Source organism: Schistocerca gregaria, chromosome 1 (assembly GCF_023897955.1).
Source record: "Schistocerca gregaria isolate iqSchGreg1 chromosome 1, iqSchGreg1.2, whole genome shotgun sequence".
Lineage (NCBI taxonomy): Eukaryota > Metazoa > Arthropoda > Insecta > Orthoptera > Acrididae > Schistocerca > Schistocerca gregaria.
Genome location: NC_064920.1, coordinates 844520496 through 844543350, shown reverse-complemented (window position 1 = coordinate 844543350; position 22855 = coordinate 844520496). Strand labels below are relative to the sequence as shown.

The window sequence follows — 22855 nt, the reverse complement described above, 5'->3', positions numbered from 1 at the left end:
TTATTAAAGATGGATCTCTTAAGAATTGGAAGTACTGCACAGCAGAGTTATTTTCCATTGTAATAGGTGACTAATACATTTATTAATCTAGACAATACACATACCACATAAAATTGCCAGTCATCTAAGATGTCATCTTTCTCATTGCTCAACTATTTTAATTACATTTACTATAATAAACTTCAAGGGCTTGATTATATCCTAGTGAGGTGAAGGGTACTAAAACGCACACACATCCCATGTCCAATCCACATTTTCATTTCTTGCAATGGTTAATACATGCAAAGTAACCAGCTTGATATAGCTTTTTGGGGATTGTTTCTCACCAAAATCCATTCTAGATAGTGTGGGGAGTCAGTCTGTTACAATCCTAGTTAAATGTGTTTGACCTGAGATCTCTGCTGGCCAGGGTTGTCTTGAGGCTGAAGTGACTGCTTGAGGTATCAAGCTGAGAGGCACACCAGCAGGTCCAAAAGTGCAAAATTTGGATCTAGGTTATATCATCAGTAGTAGAAAAAAGTACATCATTGCAAATATACCATAACAGAAGCAAAAATGTTTCATCAAACAGGAAGTTGATAGACAACATCGAAAAATGTGAAACTGTGTTGTTCTTGTGTAGATCATAAGTTGATAATCCATTAAGTCTTGAACGTGCTATTTTTTAAAAGAAATGGTGGAAGTAAAATTTGGGACAAGCATTGGCCATACTTGCAAATTGACTTCAAGGCACTGATAAGTATTGGCAATGAGAGCTAGTGTTTCCAAATATTTGAAATAGTTAAAACTAGTTTAGTAAGTGAAAAGTGTGTGTGTGTGTGTGTTTTGTGTGTGTGTGTGTGTGTGTGTGTGTGTGTGTGTGTGTGTGTTCACCTCCCTACATTTTCTATTTGCAGCGTATTGTGTTTCAGTGCCAGGGCAGTGTGAACCTGACAATGTAGCAGACAGTGGTGAAGATTCTGAAGACGAGTGGAACTATTACAAAATTGAACCTACAGAAAAAGCTGTTAATGTGGAATCTCTTGTGCAGACTAAACAATCAGTAAGTGATGCTCAAATTCTTCGTAAATATAAGGAAGGAATATTATAGTTTCTAATAGGTAGAAACAGAAAAGGATAAGACTTAATTATAATGAAAGTAGTGCCGTATACATGTATCTTTCATTTAAATTTTTTTGGTTGTTTTTGGATAGCCCTGACTGGACCAGAACTTGGCTATAAGTGTCACAACTGTTCTTAGTTGAATGATTTTTCATTTGCATCTTTTTGCTTATTTGCTATATATTTGGCATAGGACGAATGGGTAGGCTGTCAAGAGGAATTTCAGTACTTTGAACAGTAGATGATAATTTTGTTTATTAATAAGTAAAGGGCCCTGTAAATAATCAAACTTGTTTACCATCCACTAGTTTCTCAAACAAGCATGCAGATGTACCAGTGAAATGTGTCAAATTTAACTTAAATTTGAAGCAGCTCTAATGCTATTGTGTAGTATTTTGAAGTGTTTTGGTGCTAAAGGACAATGTAAAAATTGCAGTGCAGGATACAAACATCTTTGGGAACTTGCACCAGTTTCCAGATCTCAGATAATAGTCCAGAAAGCGACTGATGGTCGAAAACAAGGGTGGTGAAGAAATTTGCTCATGAGCCGTGCCATAGTGCTTAGACTGTGCTTTGCCCCAGGGCCATACCATGTTCTTTGAGTAGGAAGAGGGGTAAATGGCGAATGCACTGGATTTGATTGGCATTGCAACTACCACATACAACATATTTTCATATTTGTCAACAACATAGATCACTAATGCAAACTTGCAGTACTGTTTAATTATTTTAGGCATGCTGGAAACTGCTGACATATTGATGGAGAACATTTCAGATTTTCACGCTCAGGTTCTCACATAATGACTTATTTAGTTTCATAATAACCCTCCTTCTCCCCCCCCCCCCCCCCCCCCCCCCCACACACACACACACACAAACACACACACACACAATTGTGATCACATTGTTTAGAGGTGTGGAAAATGTCAGTTTGGAAAACAAGGTAGACATCCTGGACAGTTTTAATGTAACAGGACCTTAATTAATGAAAAGCCTGTCCAGTTCTCCTTTTGAAACTTTATTATGTTCACACATTGTCCAGTGTCTGCCTTCGTATTGGGCCATTATGAAGTGCGTCTGGAAGTTATACTGTAGAGAAGCAACATCAAATGAACAGTGCTGACACCATAGTTGTGTAGAACTGAAGAGTGTTGTGCTGGCCAAAAAGCCAAAGCACTGTGATAAATGGAACATCACACTGTACAGAGTACTTCTGGGAAGGAGTGACCAACCTGAGGCTTGGCTCTCAGATCATATGCACTGGTGTTTGGCATGCTGTGGCTGGCCTGGTCTGAAATGTGCATAAATGGTCAACCTTGTTTGTTTAGTCAATCATCAACCAAAATTTATCTCAACTGCAATTATGTGTTTGCCACATAGCTTTGTTGGTGACAACACAAGATAGGTAATACTAAATTAAGTTGAAAATGTAAATCGGACTATAGCTTTTTGAGAAGTTGATTGCCTGGGAAACTAAAAATGTTAATTAATAAGTCAATGTTCTGTTAGCCTGATTCACTAGCAATGATTTTATCTGTTAACAGGCTTGTACAAAGAGCAGAATCCCAGGGTTCTACAGATACCCTTTTTCTTTGCCATTGTTGCTTCATGTAGAAAAATGGCATTCAGTTTTGTTCTGTAGCATGTGCATGCACAATGTGATGTATCTGAGTAAATGTCTGTGAAAGGTGCTTCAATAACAGTCCTTCATGATGTCACATTAGGTTCTCAAGGTTTGTTGGAAACATTCAGTGGTGTTGTCCACTTGATAATTCAGGAGATTTAAATTCTGGCTTTCGGTAGGTCAAGCTCTAGCTATACAAAAAAAAGCTTTCTTGACACCAAATTTTATACCCTATGGCTCGTGTGGGTCTGATGTATTGACTTGCTGTTAGACATGTGGAGTCTGATGCCAGTGTATCCATCCATGACTACACAAACTCAGAATAACGTTCAAATGTCGTTTCTTGGTGACAGTATAACTGTTGGCCCTGGATGACCATTTCTTGACATGATACTTAACACATGCAAACAGGTGACATATTCCTCTGACAGCAGAGATGTTAAGGTTGTGTAAAAACCAGCTGTCGTGTGTGATTTTTGTTTTCCATATATTGTAATAAAATATCAGAAAACAATCTGGTTCACCCCACGGTATAATTTTTCGCTGAACATGGAAGCACCGACTCACTTTTCTCTAGCAGTCTCTGAGAGCATTTGTCTGCCTTTCAATGTGTAAAGGCATCCACACATGTAGCTCCATTCTTGCTTGACAAGCACGCTTGTGGCACTGTGCTTGAGTAAGCATGCGAATGTTTTACATACAGGTAAAACATGCTTGTACAAGCATTTTGTTTACCAGAAAAAGTCGAACTGGCAGCCAGGTTACGAAGAAACAAAAATGATTGCCATATTAAATATTTTCGGTAGACATGCTGTGAAAACTATCGACAGATGGGTGCTTAAGGCTCCATATTCTTGGTACACTTCGAAGCTATACACAGTTGAAAGCTTGCACAAGCAAGCATAATTGAAATTCAGTCAAGTGTGAAGTTGCTTGTACAGTACTCATGCTTGTGCAAGTGTATCCTACACTCAGGCACACACACACACACACACACACACACACACACACACACACACACACACACTTGGGCAAATGTTCTTGTCAGGCACACAGTTAAATGTATGACTGCCTTAAGATTTGTAGTTCAGATAGATTTTAGCAATTCTACACACAGTTGGTTTTGACACCTCATTGCAAGTATGCAGAAATCTTCGCTGCCACTGGGAGTTAAAAGTATCAGGGTGGAATTGGTGAAAGATCGTGGTAGGCCCCCACTTACCTTGTTCTGGCACACATTCCATGAAGATCAATTTTGGACAGGAGGGTGGCTCAAGGTTGGGAGGAAGAGGCTGCAAGGGAGCACGGGGGCTCTCCCTGGGCAGGCAGGGGTGTTGCATTTGGTACATAGGGATGTTCAATAATTTGTGGTTTGGCAGTAGGAGGGGTAGTACAGCAATAACGTAGAATGTAGGGACAGCAGAGAGCAATGTGTAGGTGTAGATTAAATGAATTGGGAAACAAGGAAAGGTGGGTGTGAGACAATTCTGTGAAGAATGGGGCCAGGAGGATTGCAGATGGTTGTGAAGATGTAGTTCACTTCTACATAATTCAGAGAAGCTGCTGTTTGGAGGCTTCACGTGGCATGGGTTGTGATTCATCCATTAAAGAATACCATGTGCCATGGTATATTCTGCCACTGATCAACTTTGCTCAACCTGGGTGGCCGTCATTTGAGTGGACATTGGGTTAATAGTCTTGCCAACATAAAAAATGTAGGTTGTCGTGGGAAGAAATTTTTATTTCCTGGACACAATGATGTGTACTTGTAGCTCCTTGCAGAAGAGCAAGTTATTGTGAAATGGGTATGAAATATTAAGTTTCAAAACCAAAGATAATTTCATGTAATTCATATATGTTTATTACCAGTAGTAATAATTTTGCCTTCTGAAAATAAGAAAGAGCCATCTATTCTCTCATATTAGTTGTGTGAATGGAGATTTGATATATATTAATGGGGACAAAGTTTTTTTGTAGGTGCCTTATGTCTGTTTTTTTTTTTTGCTACCAAATGATGATGTGTATTGGTAAAGCCTATCAGTTCTCTGGCAACCATCACATACTGTTTATCAGATGACTAATGTGCATAAATAAATGGTGATGACTGAAGTAAATGGGATGTTAAGTTTTACTTGACAGTAGCAAGAAGTGCTTGTTAAAGTGTTTCAAAAAATCTAATATAAATCTGAAATTAAATTATTTATAACATGTACAGCATTATATGGAAGGGAAATGTGAACAAAAAATACTGAGAAAAACAGGATAGCTTTTGAAATTTGAGAAAAACAGGGAAAGTTGTATGAGTAGTTAGAGTAACGAAGGAATAGGTGCTGAAATAATTTGAGTGAAGAAAATTTCATGTCCCAGTTCACTGAATTGGAGGGATATACTTGTTGGATACACCCTGAGGCATCAAATGCTTAATTTGATTATGCAGAGAGTCTTACACAGCATAGGTTAGTGTGGGGAGCTTCATTGAACTGGTGTGTGGACTGAAGATAACAAAACTACTCGTTGGAGAGCAGTGTGGGTATTAATGTTACAAAGATGGACCAAGGCTTCAATATAAAATAGTTGAAATTGAGGAGAGAATGTTCTGTAAAGTTGCATCAAACCAGACTACTGCATGGCAAAAGCAACCTTCTCAGAGGGTCTGTGACTATACAAATTCGTACTTCTGACTGTGGCCATAATTCATCTGCTCTTATCTGCCTGTTGTGCATGAGGGCAAATCACACTACATACTGCTGTGGAGATACGATGGGAAATGTATTGACAGACCTCGACTAGTTTTCTTCACAATTGCATGTCTCGTTGACCCACAAAGGATTCAAATTTTCATATTTCCAGTAATAATTGAAAGCCATGTAGCTACCACTCTTAGTTCAAAGTTTATTTAAAGACTCACCACGTTAGTGGAATATGTACAGCATTGGTTCTCGCAACTTCCTCTGGTAATACCTACAGCAAGAAAACAATTGTCAGCAGGTCGAAAGAATTTCCTTGGAAACATAGTTCATGTGCTAAGTGAGCCTTATGAAGCTCACTTCATTTACTGAACACTACCTCTACATAACTAATAGCTCTAAATTCTGCTGTAAGATTCCTTTTATTAACGATCACTTGCACACTCTCAGAAAGGGTACAGTTGGTGAGGAAAACCTTGAAGGTACTGAATTCCATGCCCATTCATGGGACAAACCTTTCTAAGCTTTCCATGCTGACAATACAACTTATCACTGAAGACCATTCATTCACTTGATATACACTTCACCTCCTCATAGGATGTCTTGATCAGCCATCTCAACTGCAGGAGGGCTGCGTGCTGACTACATTTTGAGATCTCCCAACTGATGCACAAAAATATTTAACATTTAGCCCTTTCATACAATCAGCAACAGGAGCAGAAGTAGGCTTATTCACTGACCTTTTGCTGCTTCCATTATGACCAGACTGCCATCTATTACAGTGATAAGTGAAAAACCAGTCAATTATCTCCAGATTGGTGCCCTACTTGCTCCGGCAACTGGAAAGTGGTAGCATAGTCCACTTTAGTGAACAGCGCTAGTGCACACAGGCATGGCCAGGAAATGTCACATTATATGCCAGTGCCTGCTTAGCAAATCAGAAACATTGACTATTGCTTTTGTTTCACAACACAGCTAGTATACTATCTCAAACATTTATTCATAGTATATACAGAATAAACTGTTTTGTATGAATAAACTATAGGGCACTTGATCCCTCCAGCTGTGTGTGCATGTGTGTTTGGCTCTCTGTAAGATTCCTCTTGGCACGGTGTTTCTGGGCTGTTTGTATGTCAGAAGTCATTATTTTCCTGTTGAATCTCCTCCTATTGCTCAGGTACACCAGAAGCCATGGGTACACACAATCTCACACACACAATCTCACACACACAATCTCACACACACAATCTCACACACACAATCTCACACACACAATCTCACACACACAATCTCACACACACAATCTCACACACACAATCTCACACACACAATCTCACACACACAATCTCACACACACAATCTCACACACACAATCTCACACACACAATCTCACACACACAATCTCACACACACAATCTCACACACACAATCTCACACACACAATCTCACACACACAATCTCACACACACAATCTCACACACACAATCTCACACACACAATCTCACACACACAATCTCACACACACAATCTCACACACACAATCTCACACACACAATCTCACACACACAATCTCACACACACAATCTCACACACACAATCTCACACACACAATCTCACACACACAATCTCACACACACAATCTCACACACACAATCTCACACACACAATCTCACACACACAATCTCACACACACAATCTCACACACACAATCTCACACACACAATCTCACACACACAATCTCACACACACAATCTCACACACACAATCTCACACACACAATCTCACACACACAATCTCACACACACAATCTCACACACACAATCTCACACACACAATCTCACACACACAATCTCACACACACAATCTCACACACACAATCTCACACACACAATCTCACACACACAATCTCACACACACAATCTCACACACACAATCTCACACACACAATCTCACACACACAATCTCACACACACAATCTCACACACACAATCACACACACACAATCACACACACACAATCACACACACACAATCACACACACACACACACACACACACACACACATATACACATATATATATATATAAACACCTTCGTGTGCCAGCAATTTTGTAACCATTTTCACAAGCCTTTGTGTCGACCCTTGCTGCAGGGTATACCACACTGAGAAGTGCAGAATGTGATTTTCGTGCTTCCTGAATCATGTACACTGTCAGTTAAAAATTATTTTTTAAATTCATTTTTTTGTTTTCATCATACATTCCTGTAATTATTCTAATTATTAAATAAAATTGGCTGTGATTCTATGCAGATAAATGGATCTTATAATTAAATTTCCCTCGAGACATTTCTCATCTTTGTTTATGGTTATGATGGAAGCAGAAGAAATGAATTAAAATTTGTGCTACTCAAATCTGGGTTGTCTTGCATACTAGGCAGGAACTCTAACCATTACACCACCACAGCACTATGGTCTACATTTCTGCACAAACTGTCAGTCAAATGCTCTCCCCAGCACACTATTAAATTCATATCTTCCGTTTATTTTCCCCCGTACATTGTCATTGTTGCCAAGGCTCTCTGACATTGGAATACCACCACAGCGTTGAATGTAATGGAAGTCCTGTACCATAGGTGATCTTTATAGATCTTATAATTAAATGTTCCCCGAGGCATTTAAGTCTCATCTCTGTCTACGATAATGATGGAAGCAGAAGAAATGAATTTAAATTCATGCCACAGCTGGGATTCAAATGGGGATGTATGAAGATATTAGTTGAAGTTTGTGTTGGGGAGGGCACTTCACTTGGGTAGTTTGTGCATAAATGTTGACTGAAGTGCTGCGGTGATGTAATGTTAGCATTTCTCCGTAGTAAGCAAGATGACCTGGGTTCAGAGTCCTGGCCGTGGCACAAATTTCAATTCATTTCTTCTGCTTCCATCATCACAGTAAATAGGAAAATTGACCATGATTGGAGGGTTGATTATGCTTCTTTCTTTGTGAAAGTCTAATGAAATAATTTGTTGAAACTAATGTTCAGATTATACCCAACTTGTGTATTCTGCTTCTGCTCTTATGTTCTTACAATGTTGAGGCAACTAAAACTGACAATCAGGAGGCTCCAAGCTGAGGCTAGTAAAACTGGTATTGGGTTCTCACCAGAGAAGACATTATTTAACCATGACCATCAAAGTTTTAACGAACCACAGCTCTCAATGAGAACAATATTTTACAAAAACTGGCAGATAAAGGGATTAAAGTCATTGAATGTTTTAGAATGCCTCAGCATAAAGACATGGGGAGCTGACAGTTCTTGCCTCCTGCAGTTTCAGAGGGCATTTGTCAGACAAATTAGCTTATGGAACGTGGCTTATGGTTCAGCTCGTATTTCCTATTTCAGGACTGTTCACAATGAGAGTATTCGATTATAAACTGAAGCTTCTTATACCAGCCTGGTTCGTATTGTGTATGGAGAGGGTGATGAGCCACAGTCTGGATTGTGCAGCACCTCCTTCTCCACACAGCATACCCTGAAAATCTCAGTGCTGCCTCATAGTCAGTCATTTGGTGCGGTGATCCACCCTAACTTTGAGTGGTTGTCTAGCAATATTGGCCCCATATGACAAAGCCATTCAGGATACATGCTACTGACTGTCTCACGGATCTGGATGTATTAGATTTCGAAATACGCATAGGGATGGAACAAGATGCTGCCCTGGTGTCGTCAGAAGGCCAAAATGATTATAAGCATAACACAATACAAGACAAATTTGAACACTAGATTACGTTTTCACAACTCTTTTTCTTCAATTTTATGTGCATTATCATTTGTCATTTATACAGTTGGATCCTACTAAGCAAATGCCCTCTCTTGTTCAGCTGTTCTCTGATAGGAGAGTTGCACCTTATAGAACAATTCAAAAATTATGGTGTGGCATTGTATGGCAGTATGATAGCACTGTAATGGGTTCGAAGGTGTCATGGTGCAAGGTTTCTTGCCTGTTGTAACGCACTTAGTGCACTAGAAGCAGTCCACCTAATGTATTTTGTAGAACTGTTAATTCAGCTCATCCATGACTCCTTACAGTGGCTCAAATATCGTGGCAAGATGGTGGTCTTTCGCTGGGTACCTGGACACATCAGGATACAGGGAAACAACGTAGCCAACAAAGCTGCCAAAGAAGCATGCTGGGGTGGTGGTGTACATCAGTGTGCTATTCCCTTGTGTGTTGTCATCTCATCTGATGGACAAATTGTGTGTGTGACAATCGACCATCTGGCATGGCAGACTTAATGCAGACTTCACCGATGCGAGGAAATGCTGATCTCCAATTTGTGCATAGCACATAGCCTGTAACATGTGATTTCCTGTCACTTTCACTTCAGCATATTTTGATTGTGTGTCTTGTATACTGAAATCAGGGCAGCCCTCAGTTTGGATGGAGAGCTGCCCACTGTCATCACCAATACTGACACCAGTGTTGCTCAGGTTCAGCAGTTTTGTGAACCGTCATTTTGTTACAACCTATTCCGCATGTGGTTAGTACATTGAGTAGTGAAGTGGTTTTAAGGTGCAATTTATGATAAGGAAAGGGGGAAAATATACTGAAACTACATACAAAAAGATGCTGATGAAATTATTTTGGGTTTAAACCAGCTGCATTAACTTTCAGTACTATTTACTGGCTTTTATTAAACTGTATTAACACACATCATTTCATTGTTTTTGACACCACGTCACTTGCACTTTGAGCCCAATAGCTCCTTATATATGGAGAAACTCTACTAGACACATATGGAAATCAATGGAGTGTATCTTGGCAGCATCTGTAAAGGAAGTAAATCAATGGAGCATATCTTTTTAGCATCTGTAAAAAAATTAAAAGTTGCAAAGGTTTTTACATTTGAATGGTTCTCCAAATTTAACTCCAGTTTGTCTTTAGAAAATCCATCAAATGTCCCCAACACTCAACTTCTTTCACTGTTCCTACTCCTCCAGACCATCTTCTTCCAGACTCTGAATCGCACCAGGCAAATACTGTAGCTGTATCCTGCAGAACGTCCCAACTTGTAGGTATTTGTTGACTAATTTTTGACCTGCTTGGTGGGTGCTGTATCCATTGAATGTAGGGCACATATCAAATGAGTAATTGTCAGTTTTCACACAAAATTGCACATCTCATCAAAGTACCCCGCATTGTAATGACTGGAAACTGTGGAATGTGGTGCCCTGTCATTTCTCAATGTAGAACTGGATGACTAGGAGACTATCAGAATTTTCAGACCAGCAATGTCACATAGTTGAAGTTGGCGTACATGCCCTTAAATTATTGGAAAGCCAGAAGTGTGTAGTGTGTTTGATCAGTCACCACAAGCTGATTTTTTCATGTTTTTTGTGCCCTGGACACAAGTTCACAAGTATCATTGAATAACTGCATGATCATACAGGCATTTGTCTTCTCGAGTTTGTAAATTTTAAGTCATTGGTTACCCATCACCACGTAATGGAAAAACCAAGGAATTCAAAATATATCTGTGCAGCTCGTCAGTAGTGTCATCTAAAACAAATCCCACTTCATGTTTGCCAACAGCTGCTTTTATATTCTGTAAAATGATTCTCATAAACTGATCTCTCTCTCAGAATTCTTTCATCTGGTATTGACCTTCGTGTGTACTTCTCAATAAATGTGAATGCAGGATTGTTTATCTCATGGATTGGAATCCCTGACTGGGTTAATGCCATGGCAAGATCTGCACTAAACTCAGTGATCACTGCTTTTCAGATCCAGAGGTGAATGCAAGTAGGAGAGTAGCTTGCTTAAATTTCAACTTGCAATGTTCTTTTAAGTGTATGTATGTTCTAGATGTTCTGGTTTATTCTGTTTCTTTGATGCTTTCATGAACTGCAGTATCCACTCTGCAGAATGCTGCTATCAGTTTTGAAACTGTTTAATGCTATTGAAAGTGCACACCTTTACCTTCTTAAGCTTTGGCATGATTTTGTTGTGAAAAATTCATTCTAGTAAAACACTAACATGACCACCAAGACAGTTCAGTTGATAGGTAGAAACTGTTATATTTGTGCCAGCATGAACTGAATTTAGGTTGCAAACATTGCAACATCATTGTTAAAAATTTTGATTTCACAGCTGCAGGTTGGCCACTGTTGCTGGGTATGTTAATAATTACTGATGCTTTCCATAAAGTATATTTTAACATTTATTGATCATTGTTGACTTCAGTTAAAAAACTCGTAAGCCTGTCAAAGAAGTAAAGAAAATTCTAATACATTATAAACACAGATAAAAATGTGCATAGTTTACGGTGGCATCTTTTCAAACCAATTACCTTAGACAAAACAATTTTTTTCTGTCTTTCTGCTAGTTTTTCTGTCTTTCTGCTAGCCCTGAAGTCACATTGTATGTGACGTATGCTGTGACATTTTCACAAACTTAGTATTCTTTGGGAGGACGATGGTTCAATCCCGCGTCTTACCATCCTGTTTTAGGTTTTCCTCAATTTCCCTAAATCGCTCCAGGCAAATGCCGGGATGGTTCCTTTGAAAGGGCACAGCTGACTTCCTTCCCCATCCTTCCCTAATCTGAAGAGACCGATGACCTCGCCGTCTGGTCTCCTTCCCCAAACAACCCAACCCAACTTACTATTCTTCCTCCTTTTTGTGATGCAGTGTATTGAATCTTGCTTCATTCGGTATTGTCCCCCTCATGTTGTAATTTATGCACTGACTTACGCAAATATAACATTTTTCTTACATGTTTCATCATATTTTGTCAGTGCTGTACTACTGATTTTCTGTAAATGTTTATGTTGACAAGAAGCAGATGTGGCAATCAGGCAATGGTTTTCATGATCACGTTCTGAGCTTTCACTGAAGTCAGCAGAGTGCACTACTTTGAAATGGAACATGGCTGTACTAGTCATGTTGAAGTAAGTCGCCACAGTGGCTGGGTTGCTTTATGTTTTGACAGTTTTATGCCTGTCTGTAATTAGTGTCATCTGCCATCTGAACTGAAGAAATGCCTACCAAACATTTTTGGTTTATTGTATTTAAACATATCTTTCAGTTTGTCTAGCAGATTTACATTCTATCTTCACACATCCTTCAAATTTCCAAATATTTTTATTTAATTCAGCATATTATATCATGCTAATCTTCTCTTCAATAGCTGTCACATTCCATTTATGTTTAATCACTTTGCTACCTTTGTACCTCCAGCATATTTTTCTGATTGAGTAAGTACCTTTTATAAATAACTAACCCTTCATCTAATCTTTACAGCCATTATTCCCTAAGATGCTAAATTGTTTGCTCAGTTTAATTGGTTATGTGTCTTACAGTAAATTTTCGTCTTGTTATAGAGACAAAGGTGTGTGTGTGTGTGTATGTGTGTATGTGAGATTGATTTCAGTCAAATTTGTCACAGAAACGGCAGGCCTCACAAGTATTAGCGCTGTGAAGTATATAAGTTTATAACTGCCTCACTCCAGTCGGAGTGGGGATACAAAAAAAGTTTTTCCCAGCACATGGTGTATAGACTGCCCTGCATGACAAGTGGATTGTGTGAAAGCAGTGCAACATTCCTGTCAGGGACAAGAAACGATTTTCCATGTCCCCAACATGCATGAAAGGCATGTTTTACAATGCTGTTGGTGTGGTTTATCAACCTATTTTTACAGGGGCTACATGTGTTAATGGTAATGGCTGGGCAGAGGGTTCTTTTTTTTGGGGGGGGGGGTGCTGTATAGTAAGAGAGGGGAGAATGAGATGAACAGATAGAGGGGACGGAGGAGACTGACACGTTGAGCTGGTAGAGGTGGAGGAAGAGATGTCAGCTATATGAGTGAAGCTGCAATGAAAAGCCCAGTGTTTCCTGTATCTGTCCAAATATCTTATAAGTTTCTTTTAGCTCTGTATATACTATTACTGTGTATATTAAGGACATGTAATCAGTTAAAATTCGGAGGGGTTAAATGGCAGTCACATTCTGTAGAATTTATTCACTGTATGATGTAGTCATTGCCCCCCTCTCACCACCTCCCACCTGCGGGTTCGGGGGTTAGAATAGGCCCGTGGTATTCTTGCCTGTCGTAAGAGGCGACTAAAAGGAGTCCCTCCCCCTCAAGGGGGTAGTTAGCGCCTGCGTCCGGAGATGGATGGTTTCACGACCTATATTTGTGTTCATTTTGGTTTTTCACTTCTTCTGGTTTCTTCCTTCCTTTGGTTGGTTCCTTTCTTTGTTCTTCTCTATCTCACTGTCTTACTTACTCTTTTCCTTGCCGCCTTTTCCTTGCCGCCTTTTCCTTGCCGCCTTTTCCTTGCCGCCTTTTCCTTGCCGCCTTTTCCTTGCCGCCTTTTCCTTGCCGCCTTTTCCTTGCCGCCTTTTCCTTGCCGCCTTTTCCTTGCCGCCTTTTCCTTGCCGCCTTTTCCTTGCCGCCTTTTCCTTGCCGCCTTTTCCTTGCCGCCTTTTCCTTGCCGCCTTTTCCTTGCCGCCTTTTCCTTGCCGCCTTTTCCTTGCCGCCTTTTCCTTGCCGCCTTTTCCTTGCCGCCTTTTCCTTGCCGCCTTTTCCTTGCCGCCTTTTCCTTGCCGCCTTTTCCTTGCCGCCTTTTCCTTGCCGCCTTTTCCTTGCCGCCTTTTCCTTGCCGCCTTTTCCTTGCCGCCTTTTCCTTGCCGCCTTTTCCTTGCCGCCTTTTCCTTGCCGCCTTTTCCTTGCCGCCTTTTCCTTGCCGCCTTTTCCTTGCCGCCTTTTCCTTGCCGCCTTTTCCTTGCCGCCTTTTCCTTGCCGCCTTTTCCTTGCCGCCTTTTCCTTGCCGCCTTTTCCTTGCCGCCTTTTCCTTGCCGCCTTTTCCTTGCCGCCTTTTCCTTGCCGCCTTTTCCTTGCCGCCTTTTCCTTGCCGCCTTTTCCTTGCCGCCTTTTCCTTGCCGCCTTTTCCTTGCCGCCTTTTCCTTGCCGCCTTTTCCTTGCCGCCTTTTCCTTGCCGCCTTTTCCTTGCCGCCTTTTCCTTGCCGCCTTTTCCTTGCCGCCTTTTCCTTGCCGCCTTTTCCTTGCCGCCTTTTCCTTGCCGCCTTTTCCTTGCCGCCTTTTCCTTGCCGCCTTTTCCTTGCCGCCTTTTCCTTGCCGCCTTTTCCTTGCCGCCTTTTCCTTGCCGCCTTTTCCTTGCCGCCTTTTCCTTGCCGCCTTTTCCTTGCCGCCTTTTCCTTGCCGCCTTTTCCTTGCCGCCTTTTCCTTGCCGCCTTTTCCTTGCCGCCTTTTCCTTGCCGCCTTTTCCTTGCCGCCTTTTCCTTGCCGCCTTTTCCTTGCCGCCTTTTCCTTGCCGCCTTTTCCTTGCCGCCTTTTCCTTGCCGCCTTTTCCTTGCCGCCTTTTCCTTGCCGCCTTTTCCTTGCCGCCTTTTCCTTGCCGCCTTTTCCTTGCCGCCTTTTCCTTGCCGCCTTTTCCTTGCCGCCTTTTCCTTGCCGCCTTTTCCTTGCCGCCTTCTCCTTGTGCGTGCCTGAAGGCCAACCCACGCGTTCGCACGCGTAGCCGGTGACAGGGTAACGCTTAATTCCCCACCCTGGGTAGACAAGTAAAGGCCAGGCCCAGGGAGGGGTGATTGCCTGAGCTGACACCTTCCGTCCGTTTCTCGGGAGGTGTGACCTGAGGTGTGAACAATCACCTAATGCGGGAGTGCACTCTGAGGGGGGTCCCCACAAGGAAGGAGCGCACCATTGGAGACTCTGGAAATCATGGGGGATTCCTCCGCAATGGATTTTTCTTTTCCTCCTCCTTCTTCTTCTTCTTCTTCTTCTTCTCCTCCTTCTCCTCCTTCTCCTCTCTCGACTTCTGCCCACAAACAGAAACCTGACCAGCCACCAGTGACAAAAGTACAACCACCTGACCCACAGTTCTTCGTAGTTTCTCGATCTGAGGACGGAAAGGATTTTTCCTCTGTGAACCCTTTCGTTATCCAGAAGGGCGTAGATACCATAGCCGGATCTGTCAAGTCTTGTACCAGGTTGCGTAATGGTACCTTGTTACTAGAAACTAAGAGCGCCTTTCAGGCACAAAAACTGCTTCGGACCACACTCCTGTACACATTCCCTGTCTGGGTGGAGGCTCGCTGCACTTTGAATTCGTCTCGTGGTGTGGTATATACTAGATCACTCGACAGATTGACTGACGAGGAGATTATCTTTCCTTGCTGAGCAGGGCGTGATGGCTGTCCATAGGGTCATGAAAAAGGTCAACAATGACATTGTATCGACCCGGACACTTTTCTTGACCTTTGATTGTGTTCAGCTGCTGTCGCGCATCAAAGTGGGCTACGGGGTTATTTCTGTTTGCCCCTATGTCCTGACACCTATGCGCTGCTACCATTGTCAGCGTTTTAATCACACTCGCCAGTCTTGTTACAATGCGGCTACATGTGTGACTTGTGGCAGGGATGCCCATGAGGGTGACTGTCCACCTCCATCTCCTCTTTGTGGAACTAGTCACGGTGACCATGCAGCGTCCTCCCGCGACTGTCCCATCTACAAGGAAGAACGCTGTATCCATGAAATTCGGGTCAAAGAGAGTGTCTCCACTTTGGCTGCTCGCAAGCTATTTGCTAGTAGGAAGCCCACGTTGCTCCCAGTGGGGAAGTACAGTACTGTCCTCGCCTTTCCTCGGACTACCAGGGAGGTGGCGACGCAGACATGCGATCTAACCTTCAGCACTACGGTCGTCCGTTCGGCCAGTGCTAAGATCGCCTGGTCGACGTCTCCTCTTCCTCCCGTCGCCCCTCCGACACAAGCACCTTTATCAGCTTCTGCCAGGACGAAGACCCAGAAGTCAGATGCACAGGCCTTCAAGAAAAAACCGTCTCGTGCAGACCTTCTATGTACCTCAAACCCTCAGCCATCGACCAATCCTTCCACAAAACGACCTTCCAAGAAGGCTCATAGGAAGCACAGTTCTCCTTCCCCACCACGACTCATCTCTCCTCCTGCGCCACCCAGCAGTTGCCACCCCAGGCCGTCATCTGTTTCACCTGGCCGCACTTCTGGTAGCCGAACATCTGGCTGTTCACCAACGGAGGAAGCTCCCCTTCCCGGCCATCTTCACAAGATGGCTGATGAACCTATACAACAAACGGACGATGACTGTCCGCCTCCTGCTAGTGGCGGCAGTATTCGCTCGAAGCCGGGCCCTCAGTGGCCATTGAGATGACCCTTTCTTGCATCTTCTTCTCACGATGGCACTTATTCACTGGAATATTCGCTCCAACCGAGAGGACTTGAAATTGCTGCTCCGCTTGCACCATCCGCTCGTCATAGCCCTCCAGGAAACGAAGCTACGCCCATGCGATCAAATTGCCTTGGCACACTACACCTCTGTGTGTTTTGACTTACCCCTGTGGCAGGTATTCCGGCTCATGGAGGGGTTATGTTGCTGGCCTGGGATGATATCTACTATGATCCCATCACATTGCACACCGGCCTGCAGGCAGTTGCCGTCTGCATTAGTTTCCCCACTTTTACATTTTCCATTTGTACTGTTTACACTCCATCGTCGTCTGCCGTTACCAGGGCAGACATGCTGCAAATTATTGCTCAGCTACCTGCACCATTTTTGTCAACTGGAGACTTCAATGCTCACCATCCTCTTTGGGGCTCTCCAGCATCCTGTCCGAGGGGCTCCCTGTTAGCAGACGTTTTCAACCAGCTCAATCTTGTCTGCCTCAATACTGGCGCCCCTACTTTCCTTTCAGACACCTCTCACACCTATTCCCATTTAGACCTCTCTGTATGTACTACCCAACTTGCACGCCGGTTTGAGTGGTATGCGCTTTCTGATACATATTCGAGCGACCACTTCCCGTGTGTTATCCATCTCCTGCATCATACCCCCTCTCCGTGCTCAACTAGTTGGAACATCTCCAAAAAAGTCTGGGGCTCTTCTCTTCCAGGGCGACCTTTCAGGATCAAACCTTCACAAGCTGCGATAGTCAGGCCGCACACCTCACGGAAGTCATTCTCACTGCTGCTGAATATTCCATCCCTCACACTACTTCTTCTCCACGCCGTGTACCGGTCCCCTGGTGGACCGCAGCATGTAGACGCCTTACGTGCTCGTCGACGTGCTTTACGCACCTTTAAACGCCACCCTACAGTGGCGAATTGTATCATTTATAAACGACTACGTGCGCAGTGTTGTCGTATTTTTAAAGAAAGCCAGCTGGGCTGCTTTCACAAGCACCTTCAACAGTTTTACTCCTTCTGTTGTCTGGGGTAGCCTGTGCCGGCTATCTGGCACTAAGGTCCACTCACCAGTTTCTGGCTTGACGGTCGCGAATGACGTCCTTGTGGCCCCTGAGGATGTCTCCAATGCCTTCGGCCGCTTTTTCGCAGAGGTTTCGAGCTCCACTCATTACACCCCTGCCTTCCTCCCCCGAAAACAGGCAGAGGAGGCTCGGCCACCTAATTTCCATTCCTCGAATTGTGAAAACTACAATGCCCCATTCACCATGCGGGAACTCAAAAATGCACTTGCCTGGTCACGGTCCTCTGTTCCGGGGCCTGATTCTATTCATATTCAGATGCTGAAGAACCTTTCTCCTGTGGGTAAAGGTTTCCTTCTTCGTACTTACAATCGCATCTGGATTGAGGGACATTTTCCCGCATCCTGGTGCGAGTCTATTGTTGTACCGATTCCTAAGCCGGGGAAAGACAAGCACTTGCCTTCCAGTTATCGACCCATCGCGCTTACCAGCTGTGTCTGTAAGGTGATGGAGCGAATGGTTAACTCTCGGTTGGTTTGGCTGCTCGAATCTCGACGCCTACTTACCAATGTACAATGTGGATTTCGTAGGCGCCGCTCTGCTGTTGACCATCTGGTTACCCTGTCGACCTTCTTTATGAATAACTTCTTGCGGAAGCGCCCGACCGCGGCTGTGTTCTTTGATTTGGATAAGGCTTAAGACACCTGTTGGAGGGTGGGACCCGTTTCTCTTCCATTCGTGGAGACGACAAAATTTTTAGGTCTTACATTTGACAGGAAACTTAGTTGGTCTTCACATGTCTTATTTGGCTGCCCGTTGTACCCGTTCTCTAAATGTCCTCCGTGTTCTCAGTGGCACGTCATGGGGAGCGGATCGAACCGTCCTACTTCGCCTATATCGTTTGATCGTCCGCTCCAAGCTGGATTATGGGTGCTTTGTATACTCCTCTGTACGGCCGTCCATCTTACGCCGCCTCAACTCCATACAACATCGGGGTTTACGGCTTGCGATCAGAGCGTTTTATACTAGTCTCGTCGAGAGTCTTCATGCTGAAGCCGGTGAATTGCCACGCACCTACCGGCGCGATATACTGCTTTGTCGTTATGCCTGTCGGCTACTGTCAATGCCCGACCACCCATCGTATCGTTCCTTTTTTGACGACTCTCTCGACTGTCACTATGGGTTGTATGTCTCTGCCCTGCTACCCCCTGGAGTTCGCTTTCGTCGCCTCCTTCAACACCTTGATTTTTCACTCCCTGCAACCTTTAGAGTGGGCGAGAGCCACACGCCACCTTGGCTCCAGGCTCAGGTTCGCGTTCACCTTGACCTCCGCTCGCTCCCAAAGGAGGTTACCCCCGGTTCGGTATACCACTCCCGTTTTGTGGAACTTCGTTCGAAGTTCATTAATATGATCATTTATACAGATTGGTCTAAGACCAATGACAGGGTTGGGTGTTCTTTTATTGTCGGGGCACAAAGTTTCAAATACCGGCTACATGGCCATTGTTCGGTCTTCACAGCTGAGCTCTTGGCCCTCTACCAGGCTGTTCTTTACGTCTGCCGCCACCGACAGTCTGCTTATGTCATCTGCTCCGATTCTCTGAGCGCCATCCAGAGCCTCAGTGATCCGTATCCGGTTTATCCTTTCGTGCACCGGATCCAACGCTCTCTTCAGCAGCTGGTGGACGACGGGTCTCCAGTTAGCTTTATGTGGGTTCCTGGCCATGTCGGTATCCCTGGGAATGAAGCTGCAGATGCTGCGGCCAAGGCTGCGGTCCTCCAGCCTCGGACGGCTTCTTGTTGTGTTCAGATTGTAGCACGGTCATTTGTCGGCGCATTTTATCGCTGTGGCATGCCGATTGGGCTGCACTTACGGACAACAAGCTTCGGGCCTTGAAACCTCTTCCCGCAGCTTGGACGTCCTCCTCGGTGGGAGGATTTCGTTTTGGCCCGGCTATGAATTGGACACTGCCAGTTCAGACAACACCATCTGCTGACGGCAGCGCTGGTGCCGTTCTGTCCATGTGGGCACTTGTGACAGTCCGCCACATTTTAACGTCCTGTCCTGATTTTACTGCGCTGCGTCTTGATCTTGGCCTGCCATGTACTCTGGATGCCATTTTAGCGGATGACCCAGGAGCTGCTGCTCGCGTTCTTCGTTTTATCAACTTGACACACCTGTCTAAGGACGTTCGATTATGCTGTAATTTTTTAATCCTATGCCTGTTAATACATCTTTTATAGTGTTGTCCCTTTTAGTTGCTGTTTTAACCTTGTGCCTCTCGGTACATTCCTAAATTAATCAGGGTGCTAATGACCATTGTAGTTGTGCGCCCTAAAACCACCAAAAAAAAGAGAGAATCTCCCGACCTCCCCAACATGAACTATGGATTTGCCTGTAGAATAGTTTGTGAGGCTCAATATCAACATCTGTAGCTATCCTGTGCAAACTACATGGCAGAGGGTACCTAACCATTGTACCGGTTATTAGTTCGTCCCATTCCATTCACATATCAAGCATAAGTAGAATGGTTGTTTAGACACAGCTCTGTGCACACTGTAATTACTTTAATTTTGACCTTGTGATCACTATGGGAGCATTACATACAGGGTTGTTGTATACTTTGAGTCATAATTAAAGTTAGTGTGTTAAACTTTGTAAGTGGACGTAGAGTGCTCGTATCTTAGTGTCTTCCAGTCAAGTTTCTTCAGTTTCCCTGTGACACTCCCTTGGATTAAACAAATGTGTGACGGTTCATGCTACCCATCTCTACATACTTCCCACCCACCCCACCCCCTTCAGGTCCAAGGGTTAGAAGAGGCCCAAGGTATTCCTGCAACTAAAAGGAGTCTCAAATGTTTCGGCCTTTATGTGATGGTCCCATGTATGGTTTGATGTCCATTTCTCAATTTTCCCCGAGAGGAAGCCAATTGGGGGAGGGTGCCTTACATGGTGCATCGTGTCCATCCTTTGTTCGCATCGATCTGCACTTCTGCTCACTCTCCAACTGTCGGGCGAGTTCACCCTCCTCCAACTTTACAGTATCGTTTCGATGGTGACCATGATAATGGACTTGATTGTACCTGATATCCAGCACAGTCGCCAGTCCATTGTAGTGAGGCCGCCATGTACCATGTAGGTACCTGATCTCACAGGGATCACTGTGCTGATGCCTGCGCCATTAACTCTCCACGTATGCCAAGGAGTAGATGCCAGTCACCCTGGGGCATCGGGACTCCCAGCAATGGCCATCCTGCCAGGTGCTCTTCGCTGCGGCTGTGGTGCTTGTGGGGATCGCCCCTGTTTGGAGTACGTGCCATGAGGGCAGATGACGCACGATGAAGTGCAGTACATCATCTCTTGCTGGTGGTCAAACACCAGCAGTCTCTGAAGTGTCCACGGGCTCAATTAAACGCACAGAAGTACGACCCCCAAATCGTCCCCTTCCCTGGCCAAACCATGGGAGGAATGTCAGACTAAGGATGGCAGTAGCTCTTATCCGGCCCGGTACATTGTATGTTAGATAACTGATGGGAACCTTTCATGACGAAGCCTCAGTTTTTTGTTGAACATTTAGGACAGGTTTGGATAGGTGGGTCTTCTCCAAAATGATATCTGGGTCAGTCTTGATCAAATCATCATCCTCTGCGGACTCGTGGGCGTTAATCGCTTGTGACACACTGGGGGATGTTTCTGTAACCATCATGCCCCACAAAAGCTTAAATATTTTCCACAGTATCATATTTCACAGGGACCTTCTTTTGCAGCCGGATGATTGAGGTGTGTGCCAATTTAGAGCGGTGAAGTGTAAATTTCGTTCTGCATGACCACCGGGGCCCGAGGGATAAACAAGTTGCCACTGTTGCCTTCATCTGGGCCTTCGAGTGGGATAAATTACCCGAGAATGTCAAGGTGATGGTTTACTGCTGTGATGTAAAGCCCTATATCCCTCCCCCTATGCCGTGCTTGAAGTATTGGAAATTTGGCCATATGTCTTCCCGCTGTACTTTGTGTCACATGTCTAGATTACGGACGGCAGTCACATCCCAATACTCCATGTGCCCCGCCTCCCAACTGTGTCAACTCCGGAGAGCACCATTTGTCTTCCTCACCTGACTGCTGCATTCTCCAGAAAGAATGGAAAATTGTGGAGTAAAAGACCCTGGACCAACTGACTTACACTGAGGCTAAGAGGAAATTTGAACATATACACCCTGTACGTATTACATCATCTTACCCTGCCACTAAAACAGTTCTAGCCCCATGAGCTCTGCCAACCCAGTTCACCTCTGAGCCGGAAGACTACACCTGCCCCATTGATGGCGTGGGCACTTCCCTCCCTGTTGCTCCTGCACCACCTACTTCAGGAGCAATACACCCGCCCCTCCCCTCCCCAACCATTAGGGATATCAGACCCCACTTCTTTGCCAGAGAAGTGTCTTTTTCGGCTTTTCTTGCTATGAAGGGGTCCCTTGCATCACTCCCTTTCCAGGTTTTTGCTAGTGGGAAAGATGCCACCGGCCAGTGGTTGAAGAGCCCAAAAGCAGCCGGTTGTAGGGCTTCGCGCTCATCCTCAGTCCCGGAGACTGAATCAGTGAAGTCTTCCCAGCCAGGGAAACCCCAGGAGCAGTGAGAGAAATCCAAAAAGATACCAAGATCAAGGGAATTGCAGTGGCACCCACACCACCGCTATGTACAAGCTCTGCATCTGCGAATGAGGTGGAGAATCTGGCGTCTGCCTAGGACCTAGATCTCGCCGGACCCTCAGACCATGGATATAGACTTCTCAGGCAATAAGTAGGTGGCAGCAGGTGACCCTGTGGCGTAAACTGCCTCATTGAATGTTCCATGCCTTCCCAGTCTCACGATGAAGTCGTCCTCCAGTAGAATTGCGACAGTTTTTTTCCACTGCGTGGCTACGGCAACTGTTAAGCTGTACATCTGCTTTCTGCATTGTCTTCCAGGAAACCTGGTTCCTGGCAATGCGATCCGAAGCGCGGGTGTCAGTTGGAGTTTGTGATTGTGTCTTAAACTCAGTCTGTAGTGAAACTGTGCCCCTTCAAACCCCTCTGGAAGCTGTGGCTGTGAGAATAAGATGACTCGTGAAATAACTGTTTGCAACGTATATCTTCCTCCAGATGGTGCAGTACCCCTGAACGCATTGGCTGCACTGATTGGTCA

General features: G+C 44.3%; 1 protein-coding gene across 1 annotated transcript in view; it reads left to right on the top strand.

Moving 5' to 3' along the window:
* LOC126272538 (titin-like) overlaps nucleotides 1–22855 on the top strand; it is a 999170-nt gene that overhangs the window by 956178 nt on the left and 20137 nt on the right. Inside the window, 1 exon segment of the mRNA XM_049975459.1 lies at nucleotides 912–1042. Within this exon segment, the coding sequence (XP_049831416.1) occupies nucleotides 912–1042 (131 nt within the window).